The sequence below is a fragment of the Rhodofomes roseus genome, assembly GCF_022264815.1.
Source record: "Rhodofomes roseus strain CIRM-BRFM 1785 chromosome Unknown C8Q71scaffold_6, whole genome shotgun sequence".
NCBI classification, from domain to species: domain Eukaryota; kingdom Fungi; phylum Basidiomycota; class Agaricomycetes; order Polyporales; family Fomitopsidaceae; genus Rhodofomes; species Rhodofomes roseus.
In genome coordinates, this window is record NW_025952962.1 from 581,944 (window position 1) to 596,434 (window position 14,491).

The 14,491-nt window shown below is 53.2% G+C and overlaps 7 protein-coding genes across 7 annotated transcripts; 4 read left to right on the forward strand and 3 right to left on the reverse strand.

Moving 5' to 3' along the window:
* Positions 1 to 157: 157 nt before the first annotated feature.
* C8Q71DRAFT_748149 (uncharacterized protein) lies at positions 158 to 2,303 on the forward strand. The gene is made up of 8 exons (XM_047923128.1): positions 158 to 564; positions 627 to 815; positions 882 to 1,049; positions 1,111 to 1,222; positions 1,280 to 1,526; positions 1,586 to 1,768; positions 1,821 to 1,908; positions 1,969 to 2,303. Exons 2-8 carry the CDS (start codon positions 632 to 634, stop codon positions 2,271 to 2,273), a joined length of 1,287 nt encoding a protein of 428 aa, XP_047780904.1. The 5' UTR covers positions 158 to 564; positions 627 to 631; the 3' UTR covers positions 2,274 to 2,303.
* Positions 2,304 to 3,734: 1,431 nt separating this feature from the next.
* C8Q71DRAFT_855790 (uncharacterized protein) lies at positions 3,735 to 4,756 on the reverse strand (the record flags this gene model as incomplete). Its single annotated transcript, XM_047927224.1, has 5 exons — positions 3,735 to 4,000; positions 4,058 to 4,123; positions 4,203 to 4,302; positions 4,356 to 4,467; positions 4,524 to 4,756. The coding sequence occupies 5 exons, from the start codon at positions 4,754 to 4,756 to the stop codon at positions 3,735 to 3,737; spliced, it is 777 nt and encodes a 258-aa protein (XP_047780905.1).
* A 690-nt stretch (positions 4,757 to 5,446) lies between these two features.
* Positions 5,447 to 7,216, forward strand: C8Q71DRAFT_748163 (kinase-like domain-containing protein). Its single transcript, XM_047923129.1, has 5 exons — positions 5,447 to 5,824; positions 5,878 to 6,162; positions 6,223 to 6,260; positions 6,318 to 6,642; positions 6,707 to 7,216. Exons 1-5 carry the CDS (start codon positions 5,639 to 5,641, stop codon positions 6,965 to 6,967), a joined length of 1,095 nt encoding a protein of 364 aa, XP_047780906.1. The 5' UTR covers positions 5,447 to 5,638; the 3' UTR covers positions 6,968 to 7,216.
* A 199-nt stretch (positions 7,217 to 7,415) lies between these two features.
* Positions 7,416 to 8,709, forward strand: C8Q71DRAFT_846812 (uncharacterized protein; the record flags this gene model as incomplete). The annotated part of the gene is made up of 6 exons (XM_047926647.1): positions 7,416 to 7,579; positions 7,632 to 7,665; positions 7,716 to 7,913; positions 7,965 to 8,002; positions 8,055 to 8,385; positions 8,449 to 8,709. The coding sequence occupies exons 2-6, from the start codon at positions 7,663 to 7,665 to the stop codon at positions 8,707 to 8,709; spliced, it is 831 nt and encodes a 276-aa protein (XP_047780907.1). The 5' UTR covers positions 7,416 to 7,579; positions 7,632 to 7,662.
* A 570-nt stretch (positions 8,710 to 9,279) lies between these two features.
* C8Q71DRAFT_855792 (uncharacterized protein) lies at positions 9,280 to 10,293 on the reverse strand (the record flags this gene model as incomplete). Its single annotated transcript, XM_047927225.1, has 5 exons — positions 9,280 to 9,521; positions 9,587 to 9,679; positions 9,743 to 9,836; positions 9,896 to 10,007; positions 10,058 to 10,293. 5 exons carry the CDS (start codon positions 10,291 to 10,293, stop codon positions 9,280 to 9,282), a joined length of 777 nt encoding a protein of 258 aa, XP_047780908.1.
* Positions 10,294 to 10,852: 559 nt separating this feature from the next.
* Positions 10,853 to 12,526, forward strand: C8Q71DRAFT_748174 (uncharacterized protein). Its single transcript, XM_047923130.1, has 5 exons — positions 10,853 to 11,209; positions 11,261 to 11,545; positions 11,598 to 11,635; positions 11,692 to 12,019; positions 12,085 to 12,526. The coding sequence occupies exons 1-5, from the start codon at positions 10,982 to 10,984 to the stop codon at positions 12,343 to 12,345; spliced, it is 1,140 nt and encodes a 379-aa protein (XP_047780909.1). The 5' UTR covers positions 10,853 to 10,981; the 3' UTR covers positions 12,346 to 12,526.
* A 617-nt stretch (positions 12,527 to 13,143) lies between these two features.
* On the reverse strand, positions 13,144 to 14,321 carry C8Q71DRAFT_855794 (uncharacterized protein; the record flags this gene model as incomplete). Its single annotated transcript, XM_047927226.1, has 4 exons — positions 13,144 to 13,623; positions 13,679 to 13,786; positions 13,842 to 13,924; positions 14,003 to 14,321. The coding sequence occupies 4 exons, from the start codon at positions 14,319 to 14,321 to the stop codon at positions 13,144 to 13,146; spliced, it is 990 nt and encodes a 329-aa protein (XP_047780910.1).
* Between the last annotated feature and the right edge of the window lie 170 nt (positions 14,322 to 14,491).

Sequence of the window (14,491 nt, forward strand, 5' to 3'; positions counted from 1 at the left end):
CCTTCAGTTGAGTACTTGGGTACTTGAGTGCCAAGAAACAAGCAGCGTTAATGACGCGGTCAGCGGTGTACATACCCTTTTAGGCAAATGTTGTGTGGCGTGGGATAGTGAGAAGCGCTGATGGGCGCCCACTGCCGTCAACAAATCGTCAACTCAAGATGAACATCGGGCTTATACACTGGCAAAAGCTCTCCCACCATCGTCACGCCTGCATAACTGTCCCGACGCAAGACCCCATGATAGCCTGAAGTACTTCAAGCTGGCAAGGATCGACCCATCCACACGGGCGCCCAATGTCGTACTTTGCAACTTCGCCCAGCCCGAATGTGGTACCCGGATGATATGATTCATCCTTAGCATGCCACGTAAGTTACTGATGCAGTGCATCTGTGATGCTGGCTCTCTGTCACGCGAAGGCTATGTACCACCGAAGTTGCACACAAGCACGCGGAACAATCTCGACTTCAAGCTAAGGTCTGCTATATAATACACGCGGCCGCCTCCTCATCGACATCACGCGGCGGTCCTCGGAGGCCGAAGTCGATTCTCGAAGATAGGGACCCTGTCAGTGTCAGTGCTAGCGCAGAACATCTCCTGTGCTGCTCATACTTACTCATGTACACCAGGAGCCATGCCTGACTTCTGCATCGAAACGCATGTGGTAGACCTGTGCCACGTAGGCGAGCCTTTCGTCACACTTGCCAAGCGTTATACCCCCCTGCAAGCTCTTCCCGCCGCCTTCCCGCCGACGTCAGGGATCCGCGCACACCCCACGAATGCATGCACCTTGGTTTTGGCGCATGCCTTAGGTTATCGTGAGTCGTTCCCCTGGCGGATACGATTCCATTCTCACAGCTCATTGCGTACCATACGTCCGCCAGACAAGGAGACTTGGGAACCCGTCATCTCGCATCTTTTTTCGCAAGCATTGGCCGACGAGAGCGGCCCCAATATTACTGCAATCTGGACATTCGACTCCCCAGACCATGGAGAAAGCGCCTCACTGAATCGAAGCATACCAACATCAGCGTTACGATCGGGTCGGGTCTGTTAGTGCATGCATTCCATCCTCGCATTTTCCTCTCCGTGGCTTCTGACGTTGTTCAACAGCCTGCCGCGCTTATGGCAGCGTGATTCTTGCGCTGATGAGGTCCGAGCTCCTGCAAAATCCTTCGGACTCGAGACTTGTGTTGGTTGGTCATTCTGCTGGGGCAACTGGAGTGTACGTGCAGAACGCCGTCCGTATCGCAACGTGGCCTCATCTTCACTGTTTCCGCAGGGCTTTGTTGTCCACATACCCTCCTTCTCCCAAGGACGTACCAGTCTCTTCGATCATAATGATAGAGCCATGGATGGTCCACCCTGATATAGCCATTACTGCAGAAGTGCGTGCCCTCAACGAGAGTCTCAGCCAGTCAGGTCTGCGACGGCGCGATGCCTGGTCAGGCCGTGATGAGGCGCGGGCCTACTTTGGGACCAGGGGTGTCTGGAAGGATTGGGACGCTCGGGTGTTGGACCTTTACGTGGTACGCACTCAGATGCTGTCTTTGCCTTGTATCGGACGCCATTCTGACCGCTCTTCAAGAGATACGGCCTTTCGCCAGCGCCCCCGACACATACGTCAGGCGGCGTTGTATTATCCTTCCCGAGGCACAATGAAGGAGTCGCTTATGCGGACCTTGGAGAAGGCCAAGACGCGTTAAAGCGACTCCGGGCTCTGCTCGTCGGTGCCTGTTCACATTATTTTGGGAGAGACACAGTCGGTTGCGTGAGTGGCACTGGCTCCCGTCGTCAAGATTGATAAATCTGACCGTTTCTAGGTCGAAAGCCATTCAGGCGATGCTATGCAATCGCGACCAGGGCAGAGACATGGAATCCATCACGATTCTCCCCAAGACAGGGCACATGGTGAGTGTTCAGAACCTTCTGTGCTACGCAGATGCACTGATAGGCCTCTGTCCCGCACAGGCCCCGCAGCAGAGCCCGAAGCTCGTAGCAGAAGCGATTTGGAGAATCCTCGTGAGCTCGCGCCCGATGAAGATATCACTGGGAAAGCTCTAACTCCACGGTACCTCGTTGTGTCAATGGCTCGATGTTCTCATCATGCAAACCCGTGGCTTACAACCGACTGTCTTCACCATTGTTTGATATCTCGACAATCATATGTAGGGGTCTCCAAAACAAAGCCTGAGCTCCATCGCGCCGTGAGTTACAGTCGTACTACTTACGTGGGTCAGGAAGAAATAGACGCTGTCCGCGGTAACGTACGCTGAGGACAACAAGTCAGCCACGTCAGAGAGGCATACAGCTGTTAATCGGATGTGAGCTACCAATGTACCATAGGCTACCATGCCCGAGCTGATAAGCACCCATTACGGCAGAGGTACGCACAATAGTCCGCGCGTGTCTACTTACGGCGCGGGGCTTCCTATGTTCTCGAATCAGCGCCCTGACCAATGACCTTCGCAACGACCTTGTGCGCGAGCACCGACTCGGAGGTACGCTCCATCGGGGTGTTCTTCCATTTCCAGGCCATGTTATCGAGACGGGGCGTGACATAAATGCCGGCATCTTCGGTACCGTGTCTCAGGGCTACTGCGCGATTGCACAGGTGCGGAAGGGCTTGTGCCTGAATCCGTTTGGTAGTGCCCGGGCGCGGACTCTCGGAGCAAGGGAACTTCTAGCCTGTCGCATTGATGCTCAGGTACCAGTATGACAAAGACCCGAGACCACGCGCTCTGACCAACGCGGTACCAAATGTGCCAGTACAAGACGTGATGAATCTGCACACCGTACACTGCATGTCGCAAGGATAGAACAGGGACTCGGAGAACAGGCTTCAAGTTTGCGGTCGTCGGACCCCGGGACTGTCCCCTACTGGCGTGGTAGTATGTTGTCTCACTATTGTTTAGCATGAGGCGAGGTATATTTTCTGCAGCAATGCTAGTCATTCGAAGTAGCGGCGCGAGCTACTCTCGGTGTGAGTTCATAAAACGCTGCAGCTTCATGGGTGCCAGAAGTGTCAAGACGGAATAGGACCCTTCAGGCTTCATGAATGTGTGTTCCGGCCCCTTCACGAAAGCCATTTGTAGTATAACGTATTCCGAAGTTTCCGAAAGGCCAGTCCACTTGAGGTAAGGAAGTGAATATCCTTCAGTGAGAGCAAGTGCCAGAGTCGAGCAGTGCCGACGTAGTCCTGCCTATCTTGGCATGGTAGTTGTGGTAGCGCCGATGCGCACCCACTGTTGTCAACAAGCCATCAATACAAGAACAACATCGGGTGCGGTGTATTTTCCAAAGGGTGTCCACTTTCGTCGTAGTCGCCTTCGGGATACCGATGATTAACTTGAGTATAAAATGCCCATTGTCATGGTTGTTTGGGCAGGGCGGGCGGTACACAGGCTCGGAAGCACCGCTTCACTTAGTAGATCAATGACCTGCGATTCATGAATCAGGCATGAGCTTCGGACATACGTTTGACAACGCGCCGGCGGGTAACGACTGTGTGCATCAGACTACGCTGGATCTACTCTTCACAACAGAAAGGGAAATGAACTTTGCGAACACGACCCGCGTGCCGGTGTCTCAGTATCACCACGTCGGGGGGCTCTGTTCAAGTTACTCATGGCAGCCTTCCAGACATGCCTCGGAAGCATCCTAGGTGAGCTGATTGGAGGGCAGTCAGCACGGACCCGTGCACTATACACTGACAGGACGGACCTCTAGCTCTCCAATCACGACACGTCGTCTGCTGACTGGTCGCAATCGGATGTCAAGTCAGATTCCGACAGAGATATGGAATCCGTCAGCTCGTAACTGCTCTCAGCGTTAGACTGGCTGTCTCCATCGGCGGCAGCGTCTTCACCGGGGTAGACGAAGGGGTTCGTCCCACTGGCAGATGCAGCATTGTGCGTACGGGTCTTCTGCTTTGTGTCTTGTTGGTCTCGTTGCTCTGTAACGTCCGCTGACCGTGACTCTGGGTCAGCAGTATCTTGCTGGGCTGGAAAACGAACATCATTGAGTGACTGCATACGCGCGTTGGTGGGGGAGCGCTCACCCGACGAGGGTGCCTCGGGTGCCGGCTGCGCGATGGGATCTTCTTTCACGGTCACAAATGTGAGTTCTACATGCAAAATGAAGCAGTTAGAATGGCACGATAGCTTTGGTATGTACTCAATGCGGACAACGTAAGGGTTGCTTACTTGAGACCGTCGAGGACTTCCTTCGCAGCGTATACCGAGTATATTCGGTGATACCCTTCTCCTCCCACATTTGCGCGCACCGCGCGTACTGCGAAGATGTCTTTTGCAGTGGTGTTAAGTTGTGTATGGATCATATAATAAGTTCAATTTTACCACTGTTTGATCACTCAAATCAACCGCATCGGCCCGAAACTGGTAGATCCTGTAGTAGTGCCTGAATTGCAGCACATTTCCACCCTTAATGTTGCGCCTCATACCGACGAGCCTAGCATGCCAGTGTTAGCCCTCTGTAAACCATTCTACGTCAATACAGAAACTCACGTCTCATATTGGCGTTGGAGGAGGTTATGTGAGGATGGGTCCATGATGTCCTTGGTCTCCTCGAGAAGCGTCAACGTCAACGCCTGAGCTTTGTCGCCCTGGCGCAGAACGATGGAGGGTACAACTGTACCAGCGACTTTGATGAGCAGCATGATCGGCCCGCCGATCTTGACTGTTGCGTCCGGGACGCCTGCGACGATGTCACAGATAGGATATTTAGAATTCGATGGCATGCTTAGACGGGTTGGAAGAACGGAGAAGGGACGGACGACGGTACACTATCCTTGTTGTATTTCAATGGTGCTGGCTGGAGGCGGTGCGAGCTGAAGAGATCACGGGCTAGGCCGGGATGCCAAATGGCATGCCCTTAGAAACCAGGCGAAGTTGTACACACTTAGTAAATGACGCACCTTGCGTCGCAACAACAACATTTCTGGTCTACATGCATGTCCCTTTACCTAATGACTGATCCCGGAAGCCTTCTGGCCGTAACGGTGTTTTGCGACTCATCGCGCGAACCTGATGAGAACCGAAAGAACAAAAGTGAATCCTAGCCCCATAAGTCCATCCTTGTATCCATGTCATGAAGGAGCGCTCCATCACTGACACGTACAATATGCTTGTGCCTAGCAGCCCATTGTGAACTCGGGAGTCGGAGCTACTTGCGACAATGGTCACTGGCGATAGCCGGGTGACTGCGGCGGTTGAAGTCGACGGTTGGCTGCTTTGAGAGTAGAGCTAACCGGGATTAGCGACACAACATGAGTTACATGACCGCGTTGGAGAAGGAGGTAAGTACTGTATTATATACCTGGTTTAGAGTCAGTTACCGTCACGTTCGTAGCAGCTGGCAGTGACGCCGTCACTGTGACTGGCGACGGCCCGCGGAACCAAAATGAGCGCTCACTAAGACGCCGGGCCACCACGAGCGCCCACGGTGCATCGCATTGATGGCTGGAACAATAGAGCCCAGAATAGAGCCCAACTCTGTCGCGCGGGGTCGGTGCGCCCTTGGATCTACTGGTCACCTCATGGCCCACGCTTTTCTCTCCGTTTAAGTACTAGTATCTGCGACATCTTCCTCGCTTGTTGTCTGCGTCGTCAAGTTGCCCTCGATGTCCGCAGAGCCGCCTCCTCAGTCAGACAAACCGTGGGATGCCTTGTTGTTGGACGAGCTCTATTGGTGTGACCGGCAGCCATGGCTTCAAGAGCATGGCTATATGCTACGCCCACGGTATAGGCCAGGTTGGAAGCCAACTCCCAGTGGCTTTAGATTCCGCGAAGATAGCCTCTGGGCAATGGTACGTTCGCAGTCGTCGATCAGGTCTACCACCCTATCTCATATCGCGGGCAGGTTCCCTTCGTCATGGACGCCACACGAATATCCGATGGCTCGATTGTACTCATGAAGAAGTTGGACGTCGAGATCCACCCATTTGAGCTGGAGATCGGCCAATTCCTCTCGTCCGACCAGATTACGTCCGACCCACGCAGCCACTGCGTACGCATTCTGGAGGTCCTGCCCGATCCAATGGAACAGAGTATCTCTCTTATAGTTATGCCTTACCTGAGGGCGTTCGACAATCCAGAATTCCTCACATTTGGGGAGGCCGTCGCATGTTTCAAACAATTGATTGAAGTGCGTTTTCTACTCGATACAATGTGTGGTTTTCACGCTGAGGGACGTCTTTATGTTTAGGGTCTACGTGTCATGCATGAGAACAATGTAGCGCATCGGTGCGACCCATAAATTCGCAGCCATACACAGTTCCACGAATACTTACCTCTTATCAGTGACATATCCAAACGGAACGTCATGATGGACGCGGCTGCCATGTACCCTGACATGTGGCACCCCCGCTCTCCGGCTGACAAGTACGACTACTCCGGGAAAGCGAAGTACTACACTCGTACCGAGCGACCGCCAAAGTACTACTACATCGATTTTGGTCTCTCGCGCAAGTACGATCCGGACAACACTTCTCCAGAAGAGCTGCCTATCCTTGGTGGCGACAAGTCCGTCCCGGAGTTCCAGGGACGCGGGTATGACAAGCCCGCAAATCCTTTCCATACCGACATCTACTACCTCGGCAACCTCATGCGGACGAAGTTCGTAGCGGTACGTCGCCCTTCGTCGTCCAGCACCCTTTTGTTTCTCCTCACGCTCATTGCTCGGCCGACAGTACTACCGCGGCTTCGAATTTATGCACCCGCTCGTTGCCGACATGTTGCAGAGCGATCCGGCAAAGCGGCCGTCCATCGCAGAAGTCGAGATGCGATTTGACGAAGCTTTCCGCGGGCTTACGAAGCGGAAGCTACGGTCGCGGCTGGTGAGGAAGGACGAGATCATGCTCGAGCGGGCTATCTACGGCACAGCGCATGTTTTCCGGACAGTGAAATACCTCGTGAAGCGGCTGCCTCCTGTTCCGACTCCACCTTTATGATCTATTTGCTCAGTCGAATGTACTTACGATACCCTTTACGCTGTTGTTGACTTTTGCTCAGGCTGCCGATGTTGGTTTAGGCTACTGGAGGATGTCTATGTCGCGGATTGAATAGAGCTGCCGCGTCGCCGTATAAGATGCACGGTATCATTGTCGTGTGGTGAACAGATCGGGCCTCCTTCGTACCATTTCTTATGACTCACCGGCTGCCAATGTACGGAACATGACTCAAAGACACATCCCTCTCAAGTTTCGCGCGATGACCCGTTACTTGACACGTCCTCCATTGTCCCTGGCTCGAGCTGAGATGTGGTGCGTGGCAACCGAAGTCGGAGCGTTTATCAGTAGTTGTACACAAATATGGCATCGAAAGACGAAGTTGAATGGAACCAGGCATCCCAGTGACCAGGCTCGCGACGCCTTGTACGCCGCTCGCAGAGCTGTGCACTCCATCAGATGCTCTTCTACTACGAGTACTTCTGGCGCGATTGACAGCCATGGCTTCGGGAGCGTGGATACTCGTTGCGCCCGCGTTACGCACCAGACTGGAAGCCTTCTTGGCTGGGTACGGGCAAGGACTGCGAAGAATGCGAAGATAGTCAAAGCACGTTGGTACGGTCCACCTTCAGATAGTCGTCGTAGTCGCGCCTCACTCGTTCACCAGGTAGACACTATTCTAGACGCCACCCGGCCTGATGGTACGCTGGTGACGCTGAAGGCTATCGACACTGTCGCTCATCCCTTGGAGGTCGAGATCGGACAGTTCCTTTCATCTGAGCCATTACTTCAGGATCCTAGGAATCATTGCGTGCACATCCTCGAGGTGCTGCAGGATCCATTTGATTCAAAGAAGTCAATTATGGTCATGCCCTTCCTCAAGATGTTTGACGCGCCGGGGTTCCTGACGACTGGAGAGTCTGTCGCGTTCCTCAAGCAGGCGATCGAGGTACGTAATGAGCCTCAACTTCATAGACGTCCATGACAATCAGTACCAAAGGGACTGCACTTCATGCATGACCACCATGTTGCCCATCGGTGCGAAAACATCTATAACTCTACACCGTATAATTCACTGTCTTCAAACCAGTGATATCTCGAACATGAATGTCATGATGGACGCCACCCCGATGTACACGAAGAAGCTTTGGCACCCTCTAGTGCCAAGTTTCACTCGTGACTTCTCCGGACTGTCGAGCCACTGTAGTCGCAGGGCCGAGCGCGCCCCGAGGTACTTCTATATTGACTTTGGGCTGTCCCGCAAGTACAACCCAGCGGATGGCCCTCCGCAAGAGTTGCCAGTATTTGGTGGTGACAGGACCGTCCCAGAGTTTCAAGACGATGGTTACGACGTGCCCGCAGACCCTTTCCGCACCGACATCTACTACCTCGGGAATCTCATGCGGACAACCTTCTTGAAAGTGGGTTTCCGAATACCCACACTGCGCTGTATGACATACTATCCTAACTCGGATCATCTCCAGGCATACCGCGGCCTCGAGATCATGGAGCAGCTTGTAGCCGACATGGTGCAGAGCGATCCGCAGAAGCGCCGGACTATCACGGAAGTTGAAACGCGGTTCATTGAGTTATCCCGCAAGCTTTCGTGGTGGAAGCTCCGAGCGAGATTAGTGTACAAAGACAAGACTGCCTTCGAGCGTGCGATGCTCAGTATGGTACACTTCTTCCGCACAGCGAAGTTAGTCGCCAAACGGCGGTCTCCCATACCAATACCCTCTCTGTGATCTGCTAGTGTCGCTCAGACCCATTGTTTACGCTCTACGCTATCATTGCTCGTATGCTGTCGATATACCCTGCTAGTGGAGAATACATTCGTCTGTGTTCAAAGCTGTATGCATACTGACTGTAAGTTCCTAGTGCTGCGTATTGGCTGCGTACGTCTGTTGGGCGTTTCACTAGAATGAATGAGAAGTAGTACTGACAACAGATTGGAGTATCCCACCGGCAGGGAGATGTCTTCCGTCATGCCTGTCCTTGTAGCAGGCAGACGATGTGTGCTGTACATATAACGGTTACATGCTCCTAGTATGTTACTCGTGGAGACAACATGATGGAAAGGAAGTAGGACGTGGTCAGGGTGATTCTTATTATGCGATATAGGAACATTATGCGAGTAGTTCGTACTCAGCGCGCCCGCGCGCCAGTGGTGAATTTCCGATATGTCCTCCCACCTGAGCCCTGCTAGACGTGGTCGATGGGCCCTTGAAGCCTTCAGCGCTGTCCATATATTGTCATTACATTGACCTCATCAAAGGGCGTGAGACACACACCTCTGGTACCTAGCAGATGACAGTTCATAAGAAAGTCGACGATGCGCTTGCTTTATTGTCATCCGCGAACGGGTCATCGCCAGAGGGTCTATTATGTATGGGGAACCCAGACACAGGGGACACTCCGTGTGTGAGCATATTATGTAGTTCGATTGGCGAAATGACGGAAGCGCTATCAGTGTTGAGGCATCCCTGCGGGTCCACTTCGCAGATGCCATACTGCGGTGGCTGGCCTGCACCATCCGGCACAATATCTATGGGATTAGCTGGTGATGAGAAACGTTGAGCATCGGTGAGGTATATGACACAGTGCAAATACTTAACGACGTACAATTGGCATTGCCGTTTACACTTTCGCCGTCTCCAGGCGCAGTTGAATCGGCGTATGAAAGAATGGACTCAACCTCATCCACGCCAGCGTGATCTGACGAGGAGAATAGAAACAGTCAGTATATTGAGACAAGTCGAGAATATGTGCGAGTCGTACCTGAGTTGGATACAGACAAGACACTAGATTCCGGAGCAGACTTCTGCGATTTCTTCTTCCACATATACAGGCTCCGTGCACGCTCTGATGAAACCTGACGTCCCACCCGTCAACGATTAAGACAACATTCACAGTGATACGAATACTGCATACCACAGTGACTCCGCTCAATTCAACTGAATCCTCTCTGTAAGCGGCAATTTTCTCCCATTGCGTAGCCCGCTTGAGAAACCCAGGCTTCATCTGCAGTCTGCGCTCTCTGAGCCTATCATCATGTCAGACATAGAATACGAAATGCAGCTCTAGGCAGCGTACCAGTCGTATTTCTCGTGCAAACGATCGTGAAGGTCTTTCTCCATGAAGGGCCGCGTCTTTTCGAGTAGTGTAAGGGTCACAGCTTGGGCCTTATCACCTTCTTTCAGCATGGCTCCAGCCTTGGCGGAAGCGGGCAGTCTAAATAATATGAACCATAGAGACTTGCCGGGGGTATCAGTGTCGAGGCTGAGCAGGTTGACATTGTCGACGGAAGCAAGGTCGATGGTAAGAGCCATCTCGTTTAGTGCGAACGAGAGCGGAAGCAAAGTCTATGACTGAAGTCAGGGAACGAGAGCATATTATATAAACCGCACCTGAGGCTGTGGAGGACAACACCTGCTAATTGCGGTGAGTATCCTAGATACTGTGCCTTCAAATTCTCTAGGAGCGACATGTCGCCCATCCAACCATCACGTCATGCAAAATGATGCGTACCAGGCTGAGCGAGACAAGCCTTGTGACTGGCCAACGGGGTCACCAGAGTAGTGGAACGGTACGCCTTCTATCACCTCAAATCAGGATAGACAAGGATAGACACCGTGAGTTATCGCAAGGCTATTGTTCTACTCCCCTGGTTCCGGGACGATAAAGTTCGAGTACACCCGATACTGCTGAGCGGTGTAGCTGAAAAATGGATCACAAAGCAGAGAAGTGATAAATTTTGCCTCCGCGTGTTACTTTGAGTACGAAGCAGACAAGGCAGAGATGTTGTAAGCCGGACGGTGACCATGGTGGGAGGAGACACAATCCGGACATTACTTAGCAGACGCCCGATCGGGTGCAAATCGGGAGGGCGCTCTCTGCACTTGACGCCCACAGGACTTGACAACGACGGCCTAATTGAACAAACAATAGACCGTCGTGCGACACTGTCTGTGTGCCCTCCGCCATGTTGCAGTACCGTCTCATCACCCAGCTCTGAGCATGGCAACACAATCATCGACGATCGACGCTGCAAGTGAGACACGGGCGGCGGCCGTTCCGTCGCGGCGCGGCGGTCTTGCAAAGCACGAATACTTCTGGCGTGACCGACAGCCATGGCTGCAGGAGCGCGGGTATTTGCTTCGCCCACGATACAGACCAGACTGGAAGCCTTCATGGTTAGAATCAGGCAGACCCTATATGCTTTGCGAAGATGGTCAGAGCACATTGGTACGTTCATCTCTGACGTGTTATACATAGTCCGCTTCACGCTCTTGTTAGATGGATACAGTCTTAGATGCTACCCGGGAGTCTGACGGTCTACTGGTGACTCTAAAGGTGGTTGATACCATCGTCCATCCGTATGAGGTAGAAATCGCGCAGTTCCTGTCGTCCGAACCATTGGCGCAGGATCTGCGCAACCGCTGCGTGCGCATCCTCGACGTCTTGCAGGATCCCATCGAACCTCACAAATTGATACTTGTGATGCCTCTCCTCAAGCCGTTCAGAGAGCCTAAGTTCTTGACTTTTGGAGAAGTGGTTGCCTTCATTCAACAGGCTATTGAAGTGAGTGCATGGGCTTCGCTTCAGCACATCTCTAAACCATTTAATCCTCTAGGGGCTACGCTTCATACATGATCATCACGTTGCTCATCGGTGCGACACCATTTTCAGTCGAATACGGAGTCGGTCAGACTCACCTCATCTACTAGCGACATATCGATATTGAACGTCATGATGGACGCGACACCGATGTATTCGGAAAAGTTATGGCATCCCCGGATGCCAATATTCAACCGCGACTTCTCCGGCAGAGCGAAGCACTACAGCCGCACCGAGCGACCTGTCAATTATTTCTACATCGACTTCGGCTTGTCGCGCAAGTACGATCCTGCCGACTGTCCACCACGAGAACTCCCAATTCTTGGTGGTGACAAGAGCGTACCAGAATTTCAAGACGACGGCTACGATGTGCCATCTGATCCCTTCCGTACCGACATCTACTACCTTGGCAATCTCATACGTAGCACCTTTCTGAATGTAAGTCCATTTACACTCATTATCATCGCGGTACCCTGTAATTGCTGACGCGCCTCGGTCTGCAGAGATATCACGGGTTTGGGTTCATGGAAAAACTTGTGGCCGACATGGTACAAGACGATCCAGAGAAGCGGCCAACCATTGCGGAGGTGGAGACTCGGTTCGACGAGATATCTCGTCGCATGTGGTCGTGGAAGCTTCGGTCGAGGCTAGTGCGTAAAGGCGAGAATATCTTGTTGAGTGCAGTGCGTGGCACGCGTCACCTCTTCCGTACAGCGCGGTTCATTTCGAAGCGATTGCCTGCTGTACCAACTCCCTCATCATGACCTCTACATCTCTGATACATTGTCCACACTACGATATCGCTATTCCTTTCTATCGATCTTCTTCAGTCTATACGGGAAATGTTACGCGGCCTTCTTTGTCACGAAGACCCCCATCTGCTACGCCGTGTATCTTTATGTGGAGATATGTGAGCATTACTGAATACATGTCATCTGCTCGTGAGATTTGGGACCTGACCGTGAAGTTGAACTCAGTGCTTGACCAAGCTCACGAATATCATGCCTTCCCTACTGGCCTCACGCCCAGCTTACGCTCACGTTGACGAGGTAGTAACGGCGGCTAACTTCATCCGATCCTCCTCCTCCTTGTCGTTGACAGACAATAGACCACCGTGTTAGGCCTTTTTGACATGGCCGCATCAATTCCCACATCGTACGGGCGCTTGCACCGATAACACCGTGACAATACCGACTCCCGACATCGACAAACAATAGTTGCCGTGAAGGTGCCCCACATGTCTGTGCTCGTACACAAAGACGGCATCGAACTCAAGGGCGCTGATATGAGAACACGCGCAGCTACAAGGCTGCCGATATATTCATGGAAAATGCTTTGTTCCTTTGCCGTAATCGCGAGGGCCGACGACGTCGTATGGTAGCTCACAGCGCCGGGTCGACTGTATCTCGTCTGACCTTCGATTCCGGCATAGCTGGTCAGCACCTCAGTCAACCACACCGTGCAGGAGTCACAGATACTGAGAACAACGCACAACCTCCTTCATTCCACGCTCATGCCGCAGTGACAATACACCATCCCGTTATAACTTATCCCGTTATAACTTACTGCCCAAACCTCTCTTTCAAGTAGTCCTCAAACGTCGTCCTCTTTACCTCCGGGAACAGGTCCCAGTGGCACTCCCACGGCGTGCGTCGGAACGTCCCCGAGCCCTGTAGGTACTTCACCACGAAATAAAAATCGACCGGGATATTGGTGCTTTTCGCGATCTCCGGCGGCGCCGCGCTCGCGTCCGCAGCAAACCTATGCGCATCATCCGCCGAGAAGTAGCGCACGGTGACCGTGCGGCCCTTCGCGCCCGCGTACTTGCGCAGGAGCTCAACCATGGCGTTCTGCGAGATGGTCTCGCTCGGGAAGTTGAGGACGGCGTTGGCGGAGATGGCGGGCTTGGCGAGTGTCGCGACGACGTAGCGCGCGACGTCCTTGCGGGACGACCAGTCGGCGAGGGCGTCGCCGTCGCCGACCACAGGGAAGTCGTACGTGTCGAGGTCTTGGTCCCAGGGGCACCAGAACGGCTCGCTCGGCTGAGCTCAGTTGTTGATGTTAGTAAGGCGCGGTGTGGACGGTGTTGAGTCGTACCTGATCCCATATGTCACCCGCGCCGATGAGTGTATATTCAATCTTGCCAGCGAGCACGTCGGGATGCAGCTTGAGGTGCTCTATGAAGCACTCCTTCTCATTCCACAGCTACGGGAGAATAGTTCATGTGAGCTCAGTTGACAGCGTTTTGTTCGCCACGTACGGGAAGGATACGAGCCCCTGGGTCACCCGGCGCGCGGTAATGCTGGTGGTGACCATACTCTGAGGGGTAGAAACGCTTGACACCTAAGCAACAGAAACAGAAATGAAACTGTGAGCGTGCCTGTAACACGTCAAACAATGTTATACAGTTCACAGACTCACCAGCCTTTATCGCTGCGTCGAGAAGAGGATAGTGCGACTTGTATCCGCCTACATTGAGCACACTGACTAGCGCATCCACGCCGCGCAACTTCTCTACGAGGTCGTATCCCCCTTTGGGATAATCGCACCGTACGACCTGCACTTGCGGGTGCTGCTTGTACTTCTCGCTGAGATCCTTGCCGGGGCGCATGAAGGCCAGCACCTTGGGCTTGTAACCTTCGACGACATCCTCCAGAAACGCGTCGAGGAATGCGCTTCCGAGCATGCCGGTCGCTCCGAAGAGCGCGACGGTGTTAAGAGCACCGGATGAACGAGACATTGCGAGGTGAGCAGACGTAGGCAAGTGATGAAGATGCTATGAGTGCGGTGCCATTGAGTGTAGCGAGACCTGGGTTTTATGAGGTCTTCAGTCTTCCGGTTGGGTCATTGATAGGGAATCGCACACGTCATCGGTCGCAGTCGTAGCCGCCGAGTGTCGTTCTTCAGCGT

What these genes read in the sequence shown, in the direction of transcription:
- C8Q71DRAFT_748149 (XM_047923128.1), top strand. Translation starts at nt 632, where the DNA reads ATGCCTGACTTCTGCATCGAAACGCATGTGGTAGACCTGTGCCACGTA. An exon ending in GTTACGATCGGGTCGGGTCT is followed by an intron (nt 1,050 to 1,110) that starts GTTAGTGCATGC and finishes GTTGTTCAACAG; the next exon opens with CCTGCCGCGCTTATGGCAGC. An exon ending in GGAGAGACACAGTCGGTTGC is followed by an intron (nt 1,769 to 1,820) that starts GTGAGTGGCACT and finishes GACCGTTTCTAG; the next exon opens with GTCGAAAGCCATTCAGGCGA.
- C8Q71DRAFT_748163 (XM_047923129.1), top strand. Translation starts at nt 5,639, where the DNA reads ATGTCCGCAGAGCCGCCTCCTCAGTCAGACAAACCGTGGGATGCCTTG. An exon ending in AAGATAGCCTCTGGGCAATG is followed by an intron (nt 5,825 to 5,877) that starts GTACGTTCGCAG and finishes TATCGCGGGCAG; the next exon opens with GTTCCCTTCGTCATGGACGC. An exon ending in GTTTCAAACAATTGATTGAA is followed by an intron (nt 6,163 to 6,222) that starts GTGCGTTTTCTA and finishes CTTTATGTTTAG; the next exon opens with GGTCTACGTGTCATGCATGA.
- C8Q71DRAFT_748174 (XM_047923130.1), top strand. Translation starts at nt 10,982, where the DNA reads ATGGCAACACAATCATCGACGATCGACGCTGCAAGTGAGACACGGGCG. An exon ending in TCATTCAACAGGCTATTGAA is followed by an intron (nt 11,546 to 11,597) that starts GTGAGTGCATGG and finishes TTAATCCTCTAG; the next exon opens with GGGCTACGCTTCATACATGA. An exon ending in GATCATCACGTTGCTCATCG is followed by an intron (nt 11,636 to 11,691) that starts GTGCGACACCAT and finishes CTCATCTACTAG; the next exon opens with CGACATATCGATATTGAACG.